The sequence below is a fragment of the Cricetulus griseus genome, chromosome 7, assembly GCF_003668045.3.
Source record: "Cricetulus griseus strain 17A/GY chromosome 7, alternate assembly CriGri-PICRH-1.0, whole genome shotgun sequence".
Taxonomy (NCBI): domain Eukaryota; kingdom Metazoa; phylum Chordata; class Mammalia; order Rodentia; family Cricetidae; genus Cricetulus; species Cricetulus griseus.
The window spans coordinates 86,293,079-86,311,840 of record NC_048600.1 but is presented as its reverse complement, the minus strand read 5'-3'; the positions used below and the strand labels follow the sequence as shown (position 1 = coordinate 86,311,840).

General features: G+C 52.4%; 1 protein-coding gene across 1 annotated transcript in view; it reads left to right on the top strand.

Moving 5' to 3' along the window:
* The window catches only part of Spns2 (sphingolipid transporter 2), a 37,299-nt gene continuing 18,537 nt past the window's right edge, over positions 1-18,762 (top strand). Inside the window, exons 1-2 of the mRNA XM_027426825.2 lie at positions 1-385; positions 15,114-15,179. Of these exons, the coding sequence (XP_027282626.1) occupies positions 16-385; positions 15,114-15,179 (436 nt within the window). The 5' untranslated portion in view covers positions 1-15. The remainder of the gene's footprint in view (positions 386-15,113; positions 15,180-18,762) is intronic.

The window sequence follows — 18,762 nt, the reverse complement described above, 5'->3', positions numbered from 1 at the left end:
CCGGCCCCGGCCGGCATGATGTGCCTGGAATGCGCCTCGGCGGCGGCGGGCGGCGCGGAGGAGGAGGAGGCGGACGCCGAGCGGAGGCGCCGGCGCCGGGGGGCACAGCCAGGGACTGGCGGTAGCGCTTGCTGCGGGGCGCGGGGCGCGGGGGGCTCTGGAGTCGTGTCCGCCGACGAAGAGGTGCAGACGTTGTCCGGCAGCGTGAGGCGGGTCCCGTCCGGACTCCCCAGCATCCCCAGCACCCCGGGCTGCGCAGCCGCTGCCAAGGGCCCCGGCGCGCCGCAGCCCAAACCCGCCAGCCTGGGCCGAGGGCGGGGGGCAGCCGCTGCCATCCTGAGCTTGGGCAACGTGCTCAACTATCTGGACAGGTACACCGTAGCAGGTGAGCAAGTGCCCCATCCAGCCAAAGGACCAGGGCCCCTCCACCCCAGATGCGGTAGGGAGCTTTTGGTCGCCAGATCGCTAGATCCAAGCCCTCTGGAGAGTCCCTGAGGACCCTATCTATGTTCTAGCGATGCTCTCCTGCTCCACGGGTCCAATCCAGAGCACCCCACCTTCCCCGTGCTAGGGGTTGGAGGAGTTTCCACCTCCGGAGAAGCCAGTGAGTCCTCGCCAGCCCTTAACGGCCCATCCGTTGTCCTCTCAGAATCTCCTCTGCGTCCCTCTTGCCTTTTCGCCTGTGCGCCCCCTCCCTCCGCAGCCGCAGGTTCCCGGGCCTCTCCTCCTCTTTCCCTAGCCCAGGCCGTCTATGCGTGCACCGCCCGTTTGTTCCTTCTTTCCTCGGCCGCCACCACCCCCCTGCATGCGTGCGGCCAGTGTGTGCGCCCCTTGCGGGTGTGCGCCAGGCAGCCCGAGAGTGTGTGCGCGCGTGGCGGCGCAGATGTGTGTGTGTGTGTGTGTGTGTGTGTGTGTGTGTGTGTGTGGTGTGTGTGTGTGTGTGTGATGTGTGCGTGTGTGTGTGTGTGTGTGTGTGTGTGTGTGTGTGTGTGTGTGTGCTTGTAAGCGCGTGGCTGACAAAGGCTCGGGCCTGCGGGGAGCCGAGGGAGGGGCGGGGCGGGTCTGTGCCGCCTAGGGACCTAGGATGCGGTTTGCAGCTGGCTCTGGCTTGAGGCCTGGAGACGCCTCCTTCTGCTCCATGGCGCTTGGAGCCTGGGGCAGGGCATAGGCCTGGGGGCGCGCGCGTGCGGGGCGGGGGTATGTCTAAAGGGAAGCAGCCTCATGCTCCTTGCGCTTCTCTGGGAATCAACCCCAGGTTTGGGACTGAAATGGACACAACTGGGTTTCTATCCTGGATGTGCTTGATGTGTGACCTTGGGCCAGTTTCAGCTTGTGTTTAGGTCTGTTTCCGTTTGTGAATTGATTGATCTTGGGCCTCTGAGGATGGATGTGGTTCTGGGATTCTATTCTGCTGGCTTCTCTCCCTGTCTTCGCAGGGGTCAAGAGGTAGAGACTTGTCCTAGAGCTGGTCTGCCTGAGGATAATGCAGCCTTGAAAAGAAAAGAATCTGGCCAGGTTGGCCTCAGGGCTCCCTAGGGAGAACAGTTCTGGGGACCTAACCATTCTAGTGTAGACCCTAATGAGAGAGAGGGGAGAGGGAACAGGAGAGAGCATGAATTGGGTATTCTGCGCAACACTAAAGAAAACTCAGGGATGACGGGGCGGGGGTGGGGGGAGGAGCCCTGGCATAAGCCACATGACACGTGGGTACCTGGGTGCTCTTCTTTGGGCCTCAGTCTTTTCCTGCGTTGAATAGTCAAGGAGAAGGTAAGAACTAACCGGAGAGCAGAAACTGCCCTTCCCCCACTCCTCTTTGTACACCCACCCACCCCTTGGCTCTCCATCCCTCCATGGGGGTGAACTTGAAGTAGGTGCCAGTGGCATCAATTTTTGGGTCAGGTTGTCCCAAGATACTGTTTGTTCCCTTGTTCTAATAGGCAAGAGCACAATGTACCCTCAAGTGTGCCAACCTACCACGCATGTAATGTGCTGCTGGGGACTCAAGATCTTAGGTGCCACCATGAGAAAACAAGTCAGAGAACATTGGGGGCCTTCACTTTCCAAAACAGGATCTGTGCAGCTGGGGGAACCTAGGCCCATAGACACCCATGTCCAAGATGGCCCAGAGGATGATCAGCAAAGCAGGTGTTAGACCTTCTCAGCCTGGCCTGGACAGAGGTCTCTTCTCTCTCTCTTAGGTAGGAAATATTGGTGTGGCTTTTAGTGTTGTCATGCTTTTCAATGTGTTTTATTCTGGCCCCAGACCACCATTCTGAGGTTCCCAGAGAAGCATGGCCAAGGGCAGAGGGGAAGGTGAAATTAGGGAAGTGATGGTGGGGGTTATCTCCCTCCACCAATACTTGGGTCAGAGTGGGAGACTGAGATAACCGGTTTCTGGTGAACTGGTTAGGGAGGCACAGTGAGGAGGAAGACCTGGAAAGCTCTAGACAGGCACCCTCCTGAGCTGTGCATCCCTCACTGTCCTGCCCAGGGTGTGAGCTTGTGCACTACCCCCACCCCATCCCCAACACAGCATGCATCATTTCCTCTCCGGATAAGCCTGCCTCTCTTTTTCATGATGGCCTTCCCTCCCCCTGCCCCGGAGTTCAGTTTTTAGGAATATTTACAATCTCTATGGTGACTACTGTGGCTTTCAGGTCTTGTGCCAGGACCTGAGTCCACCTGTTGCTTGTTGGTCCTGCTGGGACAGAGGCAGTCATAAGACACTCTGCTGTGTGGGCACTTTTGATGATTGTGCCCACTTGGCCCCTAAGAACCTCACAGTCTGGCCCCAGCAGCCTCATCAAAGCACAGGGAGTTCCTGCTTTTCTTTATATCTCCCCTGTACATTCCTGTTTTCTCATTGCATAGCCAGTTCTGTCCAGAGGAGTATAATGCAAGCTAACTATAAATGCCAAAATGTCTGGTCTTCAGGCAAAGACGGAACAGGTGCAATTAATATATTCTATGTGTATGCATCACGTGGGGTACATGCTCCTGTGGGTGCATATATGAATGTGGGTGGGTGTGGAAACCTCAGCCTCATGTGTGATTCTTCAGCAACTGTCCACTCTGATTTTTGAGACAGGGTCTCTCGTTGGCCTGGAGCTTGTGGCTTAGGCTAGACTGGCAAGCTAGTGAATTCTATGGAGTCGCCTGTCTGTTCCTCACCAGTACTATAATTACAAGCACAACTGCATGTTGTTGAGCCTGGCTTTTTAAAAATTATTTATTTTGTATGTGGGTGAGTATGGAGGTCAGAGGTCCACTAACAGGAATTGGTTGTCTCCTTCCACCATGAGTTCTGGGAATTGGACTCAGGTCATTAGTCTTGACAGCAAAAGCCCTTGTTCTCCAATCATCTCAGTGGTCTGAGGCTGCCCCCACTCCCCACACGATGGGTTCTAGGGACAGCTCCTCATGCTTCAGGCCTTCATGAATTAAGCACTTTACCAGACCAAGCGATCTCCCCAGCCCTCATTAATAAATTTGTTCAAGAAATTGTTATGTTATTCTGGGATATTTTGCATTTCTTCTCATATTGTCTTCCAAATCATTGGATGATTTGAATTTAGCATCACAGCCTGGGTCAGACTCACAATGACTGGGGTCACAGGAAGATACAGTGCAGGGTTAGAGTCTTTGCCACCAGAGTTTGTATCCAGCTGCATCAGTTTACCAGCTTGCTAGTTGTGTGACCTTGCAGCCATTGTCTGAGCCTTCTGTGGAATGAATGATAATGTACCAGCAGCACCTGGGTGGCGGCCAGATACCTGGGAGGGCTTCACAAAATATCAGCTGTCTGCTTTTTCATGCAGAGGCCCAAGCTGTGCCCCTAACCAGTATGTTCTTCCTCATTCTCTGTGTATGTGACAGTCCCTTTCAGGCTGTCCTTTGGGATACCTTTGTGAGAGCACTTCCCTTCTGCACCAGGGTTGGTCTCTGCCTGGGAACTCCAGTGGCTTCTGCCTCTGTGCTAGCATTTCCAGTGCCACCCAGTGATCCAGGTAATTATGGGCTGTCCACCCCATGGGAACCCCCTGAGGGTAGCCAGCCTCAGACTTGGGAAGGAAGGCTGGGCCCCCATTCTCTGCTCCTACAGTACTGCTTCACTTGAAGAACATGGAGCCCAGCAATGTGGTCAAATCCTTACCTCCACCTTCTTGTGCATATAGGGAAAAGGAGAACAGAGATACCTGTGGCTTCCAAGCTGGGAAGTTCCCTTTCTGTCTCTGCATCTTGGAGCTAGAGTGACCTCTGCCCCTCAGCGCCAAGGATGGTCATGCTTGGCTCCTGGAAGCAGGCCTAACCAAAGAGGGCTGGCCTGGGCTCTAATTGTGGTTGATGAATGACTATTTGATAACCAACATCCTTCCCCAGCTTCTTCAGAGCACCTGTGCCCTTCCCAAGACCTATTTTCTATCCCTTCGATCCAGCCCGTGGCACTCTCCCTAACCTGGAGTTGTTCATCATTGTGGGGGCTGATGAGAAGAGACACAGCCTTGCCCTGGGGGAGTCCTTTTCTGCCAAAGAAGCTGAGACCAGTATCCATGGCAACCACTCACTAACACAAGCCCAGAAGGAGTGATAAGCCCAGGGACCCGCCAGGAATACAAGCCTGGCAGGTGTGGGGCTTCCCTTGAGCCTCCAGGCTGGGTCCTGAGCTGTGGTGCCAGGCTGGGGCTCACTCTCCCCCAAGTTCTTTGTTCCTCTGTCTAGTTGAGTCTGTTTAGGGCAGATACATGAGAAAACTGAGATCCAGGGTATCAAGCCACATTTCAGGGTCTTGTGGCTCTGTGACTGCCACTCTGGATAGAGATGGTCTCCCTAAGGATAAATACAGTTCTTGACACCTTGGGTAGCCCTGTCTTGGTAGTTCACCTGGCCAAGTCTGCACCGTGGGGAAATCCCCATTAGTGCTCTGGGTGTGGTAACCAGAGCACCTGTCTGGCAGTCATGCCCAGACCTTTAGAGTCCTGGAATACCAGGTGACTTAAGGCCATCTGTCCAGCCCCATGCCCCTGCCTCCTCCCTTGAGGCTCTTCCTGTTGCTCCTGCCAGACCTCTACCTTTGACCTCTCAGAGGTTAGTACCTCTCAGAGGAAATACCCAGGGCCCTTAAAACCCTGATTAGACTTCAGTGCCCCCCCCTTTTGTGGTTGGGGCAGGAAGGCTGCAAGGGCTGCAGGTCACAGTCTGGTGTGAGATGAAAACTGCTGTGGATGGATGAACTGTTTGGAGGAAAGAGACCCTCATCCCTCCCCCAGATCCTTAGGCAAGAGGAAGTGGTTTTTGTTTCTTCCTGGGCTGGAGGACCTGAAATCTCAAGGATAGACAGAGATAAGAACGAAGAAGGCAAACTGAATACTGGCCTCATCCCCAGGCTCTGAGTGGCTCCTGGCTAAATGTTCTGCTATTTATTGGCTTTGCTAGATAGACTTCACCATCTTTGCTGCGTGATTCAAGGTCTCTTATCCCTGAATCTATATTCAATGATTTTGTCTTTCTCACTGTGTCATTCCAAGGACGTTTGGGCTCTTGTTCTCAGGAATGCTTGTCTTTTGGTCCTGGCTCTTTCCCCTTGGTCCTCCCTCTCCTAGGACCATCAGTAGTGGTCCCCAGGAACTTCAGTCACAGGCCTCTGGTTCCCCGTGGATCTTGTTGGTGTCTACTCTTGTTCTAGAAAGTCTCCCTATTCTCTAGTCTGACACTTTTTTTAAACTTTAGCTGTAGTTATTTAAAAAATTTTTTTCTTTTGGCTTGTGTGTATATCACATCCATGCCTCACACTCTGTGGGGTAAGAATAGGGGCTCAGATACCCTGGTCCTGGAGTTAAAGATACTTGTGAACTGGGAACTAAACCCGGGTCCTCTGCAATGCAAGGGCAACAAGTGCTTTCAACCACTGAGCAATCTCTCAAGCAGCCCTTTCCCCCTTTTTGAGACAGATTCTCATGCAGCCGAGGCTGGCATTAAACCTGCTATGTAGCTGAGGATGACTTTGAGTTCCTGATCCTCTTGCCTCTATCTCCCAAGTGCTGGGATTATAGTTGTGTGCCACCATCCATGGTTAAAGTGGTACTAGGGATCAAACCCAGGGCTTCAGCATGCTAGGCAAGCACTCTACCAGCTGAGTTACATCCTCATCCTAGCTCTGGGTTTTATTTATTTTATTTAATTTAAAATTGTACATTTATGTATCATGTGTGTACATGTGCCATAGCATGCTTGAGGAAGTCAGAGGACAACTTGTGGGAATTGATTCTTTCCTTCCACAACATGAATGCCAGGGTTTGAACTTAGAGCTTGGTGCCAGCAGCTTTACCTGCTGGGCCATAGCTCCTAGTTTTAAACTGCTTTTTTTTTTTTTTTTTTTTTTCCTCATCATGACGCATGTCCCCTCAGCAGGGTCATTATCTCCTTCCAGCCTCAAGAGACTGACATATCTGTGATCACAGCATGCATGGGAGGCTGACAGAGGCTTGGGTAGCAGTTAGATGATCCAGCTTGGCCAGAGCCAGAACATCTTCCTTGTGATGGGCAGTCTCTAGTTAGCTGGACAGATGGAGGATCAAGCCCATGTGTGGAGGCTTGGGCCTCTTATGGCCATAGTTGTTGGTGGATTCTGCCCTTGTATCCAGGCCAGGGTGCACAATGAACTTCTGGGCTGGCATTTCCTGGAAGGAAATGAGAGGAGTGGGGCAAGCCTGTCCTGTCTGTCCAGTCTTCAGCCTGGACAATGGAGATCGCCTCACCCCAGGTGGAGTCACTTCTGTGCATTCAGGAGGACATTCAGGAGAGGAGGGCACTGTGGTGGCTTTCCCTGCCTCACCTGGCCCTGCAGTGAGATCCTGTAAAGCAGAGAGCTGGTCTGCTTGAAATCCAGTGCTCTCCTGTTGGCTAGGGTGTGAGCAAGCAGGCAAAAATAACAAGCACACTGCCGGAGCTGGGGGTGCAGGGGACACAGTCCTGGTCTCCTGCTTTCCTTCTGCCCTTAGCTCAGTGACAGACCTTGGTCAAGTCTCCCTGCACCCAGCTGTGGTCTCTATGTCACTGTTGAGTGAGACTCCCAGGCAAGGATCTGGATTTGGCTGAGTGGGCCTAGGCAGAGGGTGTGGCTTCTGTCACCCATGTGAGGACAACTGGTGTGGGTGGTTGAGGGGACACTTGGGTTGACAATATGACCCCAGGCAAAGCCCTGGAGGTTGGAAGCCAGCTCAGCCCAAACCTGCTTGGTCCCTGGCTGTTGTCCCATGTACCTCTGAGATATGGAGGCAGAAGTCCTCCAGGTTCTGTGGCAACTGGTGCCGGACACAGAAGGTTGAGGGTGTGTGGGCTTTAGCCAACACAGCCCTGGCCTCTTATCTCTTCCCTCTGTTCTCTGCCCCACACCTTGGCCTCCTATCACCTCTGATGGTCATATTGCCACACCTCTGAGGGTCAAGATAAAGCTGTGGCCACCTTGTCCCTGGCCCCTGATGATCTGGGGAGTAGCCGGGCCAGACCAGGGCTGTGTGACTGAGCTGGGAAGGAGTGGCTATGCAGTGCCCCTAAATTGCTAAGGCTGAGTCTGGTTCCAGGAAAGGCAGCCCCAAATGATAGAGTAGAACCACAGGCCAGTGGCTGGTCCCACCCACCCTGGCAAGAGTTTGATGAGGAGGGGCATCCTTGGGGCTGTTGGAGGTCTATGGCAGGTCTCTTGAGAAGGAAGGGTTTTCCTACAGAGGACAAGACTCCAGCCTGGGGCTCTTTACCAACATGGTCCTAGCCAAAACTCACTGTAGACTGTCTGGATATTAACAGCCTAGCTTTGCAAGATGGTGTTGGAAAAGCAGGCTCTACATATGTGAATCTAGAACATACTCAGTGAAGATGTTTTGGGATGCTAGGCCGCCTTTTCAATCAGCAACTGAGGCTCTGAGAAGGGGGGCAGATGTGTTGGTCAGCTTGCTCCTGAAGGACAAGGCGGGGGAGTTGATCTGAGAGTGTATGCCTCTGGGCTGGGTCCTCAGGCTGTGGCTTCCTGGCTGTAGCCACCCAGATCCAGGCTCTTGAGCCCCTATAATTACCAGGGTAGAAGCTGCCAAGCACAGGATGGGAAATACTCCCACAGGGAGCCAGTGCTGAGGCCTCCACAAGAGGGCCAGGCTTCTGAGAGGGACTGGCCAAGGGCAATGTGTCCATCCCTTCAGATCCCTAGGACCTGCCTCATTTCAGAGAAAAGAAAACTGAAAGGACAGCTGTCTGGGCTGCAGCTGCATCCTGCCCTGCTAGTTAATGATCAGGGGTGACCATATGATATGTATGGAGTACCTCCCATGTGGCAGACTCTGTTATAAACATTTCAAATGGATTAACCTGCTCAAGCCTGACAAGCACGGGAAACAAAATCAAGTGATAAAGATGGAAACTACCTCAGAGCAGTTAAGTAGCTTGCCTAAAGTCACACAGCAGGGAAGGTAGAAAAGCTAGAATTTAAACCCAAATGGTCTGGCCTAGGAGTCTTTGCTTCTAAGGATTCATCTAAGCTGACTGCTGTTTCAGAAGAGGCTAAGGCAGGTGAATGTGGCTTGGGGGACAGGTTTGAGAGCCACAGGGACTGTTCTGGATAACTAAGCAGGAAGACCCCTCAAGGTCACTCTGCCTTGGCCTTGTATCTGAGGCTGCCTAAGGCAGGGTTCCCAAGGGCAATAAAGTCATTTTTCTTTTCCTTCTTGGGGGATGGGGATGCTTGTAGAGCAAGCTGGGTTTAAAAGGGTACACCACCACACCCAGCAATGTGGCCTTTTCTTACATTTGGCCTTTTGAGGACTCTATGGTCCACGGGATGGGATTGGCTGGAGGAGGCCTGGCATCCTAGGTCAGGGGCTAGTCTCTGGGGGCCACTGACCATGATGGGGACTCACCAGGAGCCTCTGACACAGCTGGAATATAAGTAGGGCCGGAGGGTGTCCAGCTCTAGGGTCTCCTAAGGGTTACAGGCTACACCTCACCAAGAGCCTCAGAGGTGAAAAGCATACTCTGGTGGATGCGACCTTGGTTCTGGACTTTGAAGGATAAAGTGGATTTTGTTGTTGTTGTTGTTGTTTTTGTTTTTGTTTTCCGAGACAGGGTTTCTCTGTTGCTTTGGAGGCTGTCCTGGAACTAGCTCTTGTAGACCAAGCTGGTCTCGAACTCACAGAGATCCGCCTGCCTCTGCCTCCCAAGTGCTGGGATTAAAAGCGTGCTCAACCACCACCCGGCTATAAAGTGGATCATAACAGGTAGCACCGGACATCACTGGAAGGGGCACAGGAGTGGTACTTGCTGTGAGTAGGCAGTCATCGGGGCTTCTGATTTGCCTGGCCAGTGGTTTTTGGCTAGTGTGTTTATAGATTCTTGGTCCTGGGAAGTCAACCTGGAACTTGTGCGTGCTAGGCAACTGTGCTATCACCAAGCTACGCTACACCCTCAGCCCTCTTTTTCCTTTTTTTTTTTTTTTCTTTTTCTTTTTTTTTTTTTTACGACTGTGTCTCTCCCTGGCTGTCCTGGGACTCAATCTTTAGACCAGTCTGGCCTCAAACTCACAGAGATCCATTTGCCTCTGCCTCTCAAGTGCTGAGATTAAAGGCGTTCACCAGTGTGCCTGGCTCTCTTTTTACTTTTATTTTGAGACACTAAGTTTCTAAATTGGCTTTAAACTTTTAATCTTCCTGTTCCAGCTTCCCAAGTAAATGGGCTTACAGGTATATACCACCAGGCCTGGTAAGGGAGGCAGTGTTGTAAAGCAGGCACCCTCTCTGAGAATGACTGAAAGTCTTGAGCAATTTTGTGACCAGCCTAGTTTCTCCATTCTGTCCATTTACTCAGGAAAGAAATGGAGGCCCAGGGAAGTGAGTGGTCACTAGAACTTGGTGCTCTGTGTGCACATGTGTGAATGTGTGGATGTGCATGTGTGTGTGCATGCATGCCAAGTCAGCTCAGATCACAGAAATCTTGAGTGCTGGACACCTAGACTTTATTAGGGCTGCAATGGAGAACCACAGAAGGCTCCGGGCAGCCATGGACAGTAACACCCTCAGAGCTGGACCTAGTTCATGGCAAGCACTCTTAACCTTGCTCTTGTCTGTTGTAGTGTCACCAAGCCAGAGGCTGAGTCAGCTGGTCTTGAGGAAGTTGTGAGTGATTCTGAAGCATGGTCAGAGCTGACACCCACCAGGCTGCAGCAGTAGCTTCTTGAGTGCAGGAATAGCTTTGAGGGTTCTAGAGCCTCATTCTAGTACCTAGAACCTAGACAGTGATTGCTAAGTTCTTCTGAGGTCTGACTGCAGGAGCAGTGAACAGGGGCAAACAAGAACTAGAAGCAGGGAAGCTGCTGGCTAGGCTGGGTGGTGAAGAAGAAGAGAGGCTTGTTCATGAGGCTAAGGATGGTAAGAAGAGCTTACCAGGGTGACCCCCAGGGTAGCCTGGGTGTTCAGCGGTGCTGCTTAGGCATGGAGCTGTGGAAAGAAGCTGGGAAACTGAAGGGTGAGAAGAGAGTCTAGGGGAAAACAACTGAGGGTTGTCCATGCTGAATGAGGTCACAAATGGGAGGCCGGAACTCTCTTTGTCTTGTTTTGTTTGGAGGGTCTCATATAGCCTAGGCTGGTCTTGAACTTGCTATGTAGTCAAGGATATCTTGAACTAATGATCTCCTGTCTCTCTACCTCTTGAGAGATGGGATTAGAGGCATCATGCACCACCACACTTAGTATATTAGGTGTTGGGGATCAGATTCAGGGTGTTGTGTGTGCTAGGCGGGCAGTCTAGTAACTGAGCCACACTCCTAGGCCCATGGGGGGGGGCAGAATCTTTTGGGGGGAGTGGTTTCAAGATAGGGTTTCTCTGTGGCTTTGGAGGCTGTCCTGGAACTAGCTCTTGTAGACCAGGCTGGTCTCGAACTCACAGAGATCCGCCTTCCTCTGCCTCCCGAGTGCTGGGATTAAAGGCATGCGCCACCACTGCCCGGCTCGGGGTCAGAATTTCAAGAGCTACTGCTGTGAAGGAGGGGGGGTGCTGGCCAAGGGGACAAGTTGGGGTGCACCCACAACCAGGACACACAAGGCATGGAGTCCCAGGTGGAGTCAGAGGCCAGGAAGAAGCTGAAAGCCGAGGTACCAGACAGAGGTTGACAGATGCAGGATCCTCTGAGGAGAGGAGAGCCTCCCCCAGAGATTTATGAGGGGTGTGATGGCTGTGAGTGGTATTGAGAATTCAGGGATCCTGTTATTCCAGGTTATGTGTCCTTGGGGATGGAGACCCCGTGGCTCTTGTGAATGTGGGTTGGGTGGCCTCCTGGAGAGGCTGGCCTCTGACTGGAATAGGTAGGGACCACCTTGCCCAATCCCTGGCTGGAACTGGTGTGCCAGGGGGGCTGGGCTTGGCGTGAGCTATGGGAAGCTGCTCCTGGGCGTGAGGCCCATCCTGTGACCCATCAAACCTCAGCCTCCAGGAAAGAGTAAATGTAAGGCTGTGGTAAAAAGGGAGGATGTATGTGCCTGCGCCAGGCTGGAGCCCAGAGGAAAATGTGAGCCAGCTGTGAGCTCTGTGACACATGATTCCCGTGCCAGTTGCTATCGGGATCCTGCTTTCCTGACACCCTGCCTCTCTCCAGGCCGGAAAGAGAGAGAATGACCTAGAAAGGCTCCCAGGGGCCTGACCTTTTTTGATGTAGCCCCTGCTTTGCAAGTTTACTCTACCCTTACACCCACGGCTTGAGGGCAGGCGAAGGGGATCCCAAACTTCCTGTGCCCAGGCTTCTAAACTTCCCTAGAGTTCCTAGGGACCTTGGATGCCTGTCTGTGTGTGGGGAAATGGAGAAGTCAGGGAAAGCTTCCTGGAGGCAGAGGCAAAGGTCAAGCTGGAAAACCGCTGGATGGGAGTGACTAACTGGAAAGTTTTACAGGTTTTGATACAACTTCCTTCCCTAAAAGAGGGCTCTCTTAACTTTAGACCCAGGCCCTTCCTTTGGCAATGGGCAGACAGCCATCGACTCAGGCTGAGGGAAGTGGGGACAGTTCATTCTCCCACTCCCTCCTGATACCCACCTTTTATCTACCTAGTACTGAGGCTGTGACTGCCACTGTTGTAGGCTCCAGAGTCAATTCTGGATGACTCTGGAGCCTACCATGGCCACCCATCAATATACATCCACCCCACCCCCCTACTGTCCCTGGGGACCAGTTCTGTGCTGGGCCCTGAGCTAGGGAAGCAGGAAGAGGCAGGGCAGCAAGAGAGCCTGTTTACTTTTAAACAAAATCGTCGGAATTTTCAGAAGGATTAGCATATTTGGCATGCTAATGAGTTGACTGATGATCATGCCCCTGCAGAGCATCAGTGTAGGGGCTGTTCACTGAAGGCAAGGTTGGAAAGCTGGGAGCAAAGAGGGAGGAGCCAAGGGTTGAGTTGATCACCACTAGTCAAGGGTTCAGTGAGTCAGGGCTATATAACAAGGCTTCCACAAAATCCCAAAGGACTGGAGAGCAGGTTGCTGGGAGGTTCTTGTATGTATTTTTTGTAGGTGATGTTTTAGGGGGTGAGGAGGCCCCATGCCCCTCCCTATGTGTCTCAACATAGTTCTGTGGGTACTCTGAAATCTTTGTTATAGGTGTGTGTGTGTGTGTGTGTGTGTGTGTGTGTGTGTGTGTTCATGCATGCATGCATGCTTGTGCAAGTGTGTTCTCCTGAGTTCTGTGAGTGGTGCTAGTAAATGAATTGAACTTGAGTGGATTGTGGGAGCCCCGCAGGACAGCCTGGGGCTTATGATGGGCACCTGCAATGGGGAGCAACCTTGAGACTGAGTCTTCACCCTGGGGAGTCTGATGCCTCCTTAGATGAATACTGTCAGAGCTGAAATGACTGTTTCCCTATTTGTGTCTGCTGCAGCCACCATGACTTGTGTGTTGTAGGGGGACTCCCATGCCTTGACCTTTGCTCACAGAAGTTATCTGTTATGAGAGTACATTGACAGAGACAAAACTTGTTTTTTCCCTTCAGTATTTCAAGACCTGGTTTCAAAGCCCATGTCCAGAGCCTGAGGTGCTATGCGACAATGACTTCCTTCCCTTTAGCCTTGGTTTATTCTTGTGCAGAATGGAGGTGGCAACTCACACCAGTCAAGTGTTAAGATCAGAGTTGCCATGAGAGCCTCACAATACCAGAATTTACCAGAAAGCAATTACTAATGGCATTAGCCCCCAGTCATGGTGGGTACCAGGAGCTTACCCCTACAATCCCATGTGTCTTTCCCACTGAACTCATCCTAACCCATCCTTGGGATTGGTGCTAATATCAGGATGGACTAGGAAACACTGGGCACTGACTGACTTAGGGTGGCAGAAGGGGGAGAAACGAGGGAAGACTGCTTAGAAGAGAAGGCCTAGATGCCAGTCTTGGAGGAGTGGCAGGGATCAGTATAGTGAGCCAAGGGCCAGGCTAGAGAAGAGGTGTTTGGAGTGTGGAAGTAGGCTTTGGGGTAGTTTGAGAGGTGGGACTGTCGAGGCAGGAGGGCAGAGTTGGCAGAACTGTGGACCTGTTGTCTGTGACCTGAGGAAGGGCTTGTACACTGTGGAGCCAAAGGTGAAAGTGACTGAGGGAGGGAGCCGACTCAGAGGAGGAAATGGGCTGGGGCCTGGGAGGTGAGTGTGGACAGTTATCCAACGTTGAACCCATTGGTGTTGCCTCTGGGGCTGGTCAGGACACCACTGGTCCCACATAGTAACTATGACCATCTATAGGCCTAGCTCCTACTATCCAGCTTTGTGGCAAGGGCATTGCCCCATTAGACGTTGGTTATTAAGTCATTAGCTGGGCCTCACACTGCCTCTTCATTAGCGTAATTATGGAGAATCCACTCAGGGAATTGGAGAGGAAGATGCTTTCTCCCGACTGTCAGGCTGCAAGCCTGGTCCTACATCCCCGGAGATCCCTCAGCTTCCTAGAAGGGTCGAAAGAGGGACAAAGACATTTGGTGCCCCCATTTCATCTGCCTTACTAGACCTAGAGACAGTGCTCAGTAATTCCTGATTCCACCCTCCATGTTGGCAATTTTGAACTTATGGCTCAATCTCCTGTGCCTCAGTTTCTTTACCTGTCCAGTGGGATAGCAGTGTATTCTCACAGGGCTATATGGGGAGAAAACAAACAAGGAATTTCACCCCCAGCAACATAAACTGCCAGTCACCAGTAATGCTGCTATTTTCAGAGAAAGCTCTAGGGTCCCCAAGGGCCTCCGCTCCCTGTGCAGGCAGCTCTTGAAGGCAGGGCGTCGTCTCTTCCTCTCCCTAACCCCTTCTCTGTGGTAAAGGACTGTGGTGGTGGTCCTTCTGTCCACAGAGATAAGCCTGGGGGGTTGTGGCTGGGACTAGGCTGGGGTCTATAGCCTCAACACATCGATGGCTGTCAGCAGTGGATGATTTGTGGGTTTTCTTTTGCTTCTGTTGACAGTCAGAGCCCTAGTGGAGAGCAAAGGTGGCAGATTGGGGCCTCTAGGCCTCTAGGCCTAGGACCTGTTTCCCTGAGGCTTGCTTCCTATGTCTGGAAACTGGAGTCCTGGTCATGAAGGCAGCTAGCATGAAAGCATGAATGGTGTGTGCTTTCGTGTGTGTGTGTGTGTGTGTGTGTGTGTGTGTGTGTGTGTGTGTGTGTCTGCTTACACATGGGTACGAGAGCCTATGCAAATGTTGCCTTAAGCCACCTAGTCCTTGTTCCTAGCTACTGGTTGTCTCCACAACTGGCACTTTGCTGGGGACTTTGTGAATGGCAGAGAAGAGGACCCAGGCCTATGGTTCAGGTCCTGCTGTCTCACCCAGGGTGGAGCACAGACCTTATGAGTGACCACAGGAAAGCCTCACTCAGCTTCTGCCCTGGCTGTGGGTGGATATCATGCCCAGGTCTGAGCATGGGACGTCCTCAGTAGGGATAGGAGGGAAGGCTGGCACCCCAAGCTTCCCAGTGGTCTGGATAGCCTGGGCAAAGTGGAGGTCACAGCAGGGCAGGAATGGGGGAGATGGACCAGGCTGGTCTGAGACTGGGGCAGCTAATGGGAATGCCCTTGCGTTTGATTTTGTAGTAAGCACCCTCTGTCTCCCCTCCAGGTGTTCTTCTGGACATCCAGCAGCACTTTGGGGTCAAGGACCGGGGCGCTGGCTTGCTGCAGTCAGGTGAGTCCAATTCCTACCTCACTATCTGCCCGGGGTGGTGGGTCTGCTCAGCCTTTGTTCTCCTGTTCTCTTCTGTCCTCAAATCAGAATGAGGGGGGACATTGCAGCAAAATCCCACTATTGCCATCCAACATGGACCCTGTCTTTCTATGCCCCAGCTTCTTTTCTTGAAAAACACAATGCATGTGCCTGCCCCTGGTGGGTAGAAGAGACAAGGATGAGCACAGGGTTGGAGCTGAAGCCCTCACCAAGGGACCCTTTTTTTAGGTTCTAAGAAATCATCTGTACCCAGTGTCTTGGCCCACTTGGTAAGGGGAGCCAGTGATCTGGGTGATGCCAGCTAAGCTTTGGTGACCTGTTCCTGTCACTGCACATCCCTCCACTCCTTCATTCTGATCCACTTAGCAATCACCTCTTAAATGACAAGAGATGCCACCACCTGTCTGAGGGAGTCTGAGGTTCTGGGTCCTAGGCTCAGTTTGAGGGTCTCTGCCCCTCCTTCCTGGGATCAGAGCCTCCCCATGGGACATCAGAGGCAGGACCTGAGATCTTCTGGGCTGTGGTACATACCACAGAGGCCACAGGGGACCACTGTGCAGCTGCCCTAGCCCCTCAGTTTCCCTTCTGGAAACAGACCATGTTTCCCTTTTCCTTGTCCTATTCTTCAGGGCCCCATAGGATCTGTACTCTTGACTCCCTGGCCTCTCTACTGGCTTTGGTTATACCACCATGACCTAGGCTGGCTCTCAAAGGTCTGCTGGAGACTCAGTCCAGTGTGGGATCCCAGGATGCCTGGTCTTGACTGGGCTCCAACCTTGTCATGTGACCCAGCCTGTCTTTGGTCCTTTGGTCCTGGAGTTCATCTGGCTGTGAACCCGAGGCAGACTGGTGTGGGGAGCTCTGGTTTGCATTCCAGACCATGAACCCTTCCCCAGCCTAGCTATTCTGGGAGGGTGGGGGTGGAGGGAATCTGCCCTGGAACCTGCCTGACCTGTCTAGGTGGCATTCCATATGCACAATGGCCCCTAGAGCTCATGGAATGACATGGCACAGTACGGGCACACAGTACACTACTGCTCAGGCCCCTCAATGAACACCCAAACCTTTGTCCCTGGGCAAAGATCCTGGATAGGGTCTTGTGGCTTTGTGAGAGATCTTTTACTGACTCCCTACTCCTTCTTAACAAGTGACACTGAATTAAGGAGGGGCAAGACTGAATGGTCTCATGTCCACATAGTGGTCAGGACCTTACCCCAACAGCTGTGGCCTCCAAGTGAGCCCAGGCTTTTTGTTCCCCCTTCCTCACCTCCCTGTCTGGGTTGCCCTGCTCTGTGCACAGTGATCACCAGAGGAAGGGGTCCTGGCCAGTGGTAGTATGGGAAGAGTGGACTGCACAGCTTTCTTAGATCCTGGCCCCTACCCCCACATGGTCCCTGAGTCCCCAAGAACCTGGATAAACCTTATACCTCTGGTCCTAATCTTGCTGGTGATCTGGAGGGAGGCTGTACCCCATTTTCCTTCCAGTCCCAGAGAATGTGGGAGGTAAGGCCTTATTTCCTTCAGCAGTACCTCCCAGGCTGGATTATTGCTTCATGAGAGGGCACATGGTTCCTAACCTCCAAAGACCTGGTTGGAAGTGGACAGGCCCCTACAAATACAGTTTCCTTTGATTCTTCCAGAACCCTACAGGCTCCCTTTGCCAAGTTCACTTGCTGGTGAAAGAGGTGTGGGACAAGGGAGGGGAGCAACTCCCTGAGAGCTTGTGGCAGAGGGATACTGCCTCTGCATCCTGCTGCCCTCTTGGCTTTTGGAGTTTGAGTGTCTGGCATCCCAGTGTCCCCACAATGGGTGCCTCTGGGCCCACGTGAGAATTCCCAGCCTTCTCAGTCTCGTGAGTCCTCGCCCCATGGCCTTAACCCTGTTGTTTACTGTGACACATCTGGGATGGCTCCCTACAGTGTCCTCACCCTGTTGGCCATTTTAGCTAAGAAGCTGGGCAAGCTCAACAAGGATGTGACTCAGTAGGCACCAGAGCAAGGCACCTAATTGGCCTGTGCCCCAGGCACCTGTCTCTCCCCTGAGCCTGATAAGGTCAGAGTTGGTGGAGGGCGCCAGTTAGTTGTTGCTGCTTGCCTGGATCAAAGGGCCAGGGCTGAGAACAGTGCCAGCTTATTTGTGGACTTCAGGGGCTTTGGGGCTGGGAGGCATGTGAGTAGATAGAGGGTTTGGTTTGGGCCTGCCCTTTCTGTTACACCCTGGGAAGGGGACCACTGTCAGCATCCCCTTGTACATTGCTGCTGGCTCAGCTTGCCCTCTGTGGCAGACCACAGTAGAATTCTAGCCATTGGGGGAGCCCCCATAGCTCACGTTGAAAGGGATGCCAGCTACTCAACCTATTGCTTGGCATGCCCTTGGCTGGATGTTGATCATGCTTAGCCCTTCTAGCAAGCAGATTCCCCCTGTCAATGGGAGGAGAAAATGCCATTCAGTTACTGTTCAGGTCCAGGGCTCAGTGTGGGAGCCTGGATAAATGGCAGAGTGTGCTCCTTGCTTTAGCTGGTAGCAAGGTTTCCCTGAAGAGGGAATATTTCAATGGGGCTTTTTCATTCATGGGAAAGGACATCTGGTCAGTTTGTCAGTAGATGTCAGAGCCTCACCTCTACCTCCACCCCTACTCCCACCCCACACACCTTGCTCTTCTAGCTAGAAGAAATATGCAGAGAAAACCTGTTTAAATTACATAGCTGCACTTGAAAGCTAAAGCTAACAGGGAATTCCCAGGTGCCAGAAGCAAAGAGCTGAAGCCAAAATCTGGACAGGGAGATGGAGCTGAAGTCATGTGCTTCAGAGCACTGGACACTTGTATGTGTTGGGCAGTTGGCAGTGTTTGTAATGACACTTTCACAAAATTACAAACATACACAAAAGCAGAATATCACAACATGCTTCCTCTATATGCTAGTTCTATGGCTTCCTCAGTGAAGTGCTGGTCACCTTCTAGACTGGGGGCTCAGGACAGTGCTGGTGTGAGCTTCCAGGGTCACGAGACTGACTCAGTTTTCCCTCAGCACTCAGGCAGGCTGTCTGACCCCAAGCTTGCCTAGGCTGGTGAACAACTCAGCTGGTAGTGTTCCCACTCCAGGCAGATGTTCCCTGCCTGCCTCTGACTTTCTGCACAGAGCCTGGTGCCAGTCCTGGCGCCCTCAGGCCTGCCACTTACTCCTTTTTCCATGGAAGCCATCTGTTTCCAGGGACCCCAGCAAAAGCAAATCCAAGTGGCTCTTTAGGGAAGCCTTCATGATGTAGAGCTGGCATGGACACAGGTGACAGCTCTCCCTGAAGACAAACTCACATTCAAAATGAATAGTGCACACAGAAAGAGAGAGTGTGTGCTGAGTATGCGATGTAGTGGTGGAGTGCTTGCTTCACAGATGCAAGGCCTTAGGTTCCATCCCCAGTACCAGGGAAGAAAATAGAGGCTACAGGCAACTCATCTTTGTGAGAAGCAGACAGCTGGTCCTAGAAACACCCTGGAGAACTACAGAGAATAATCTGGTTTTTAAATGATTTAAAAAAAATAGCC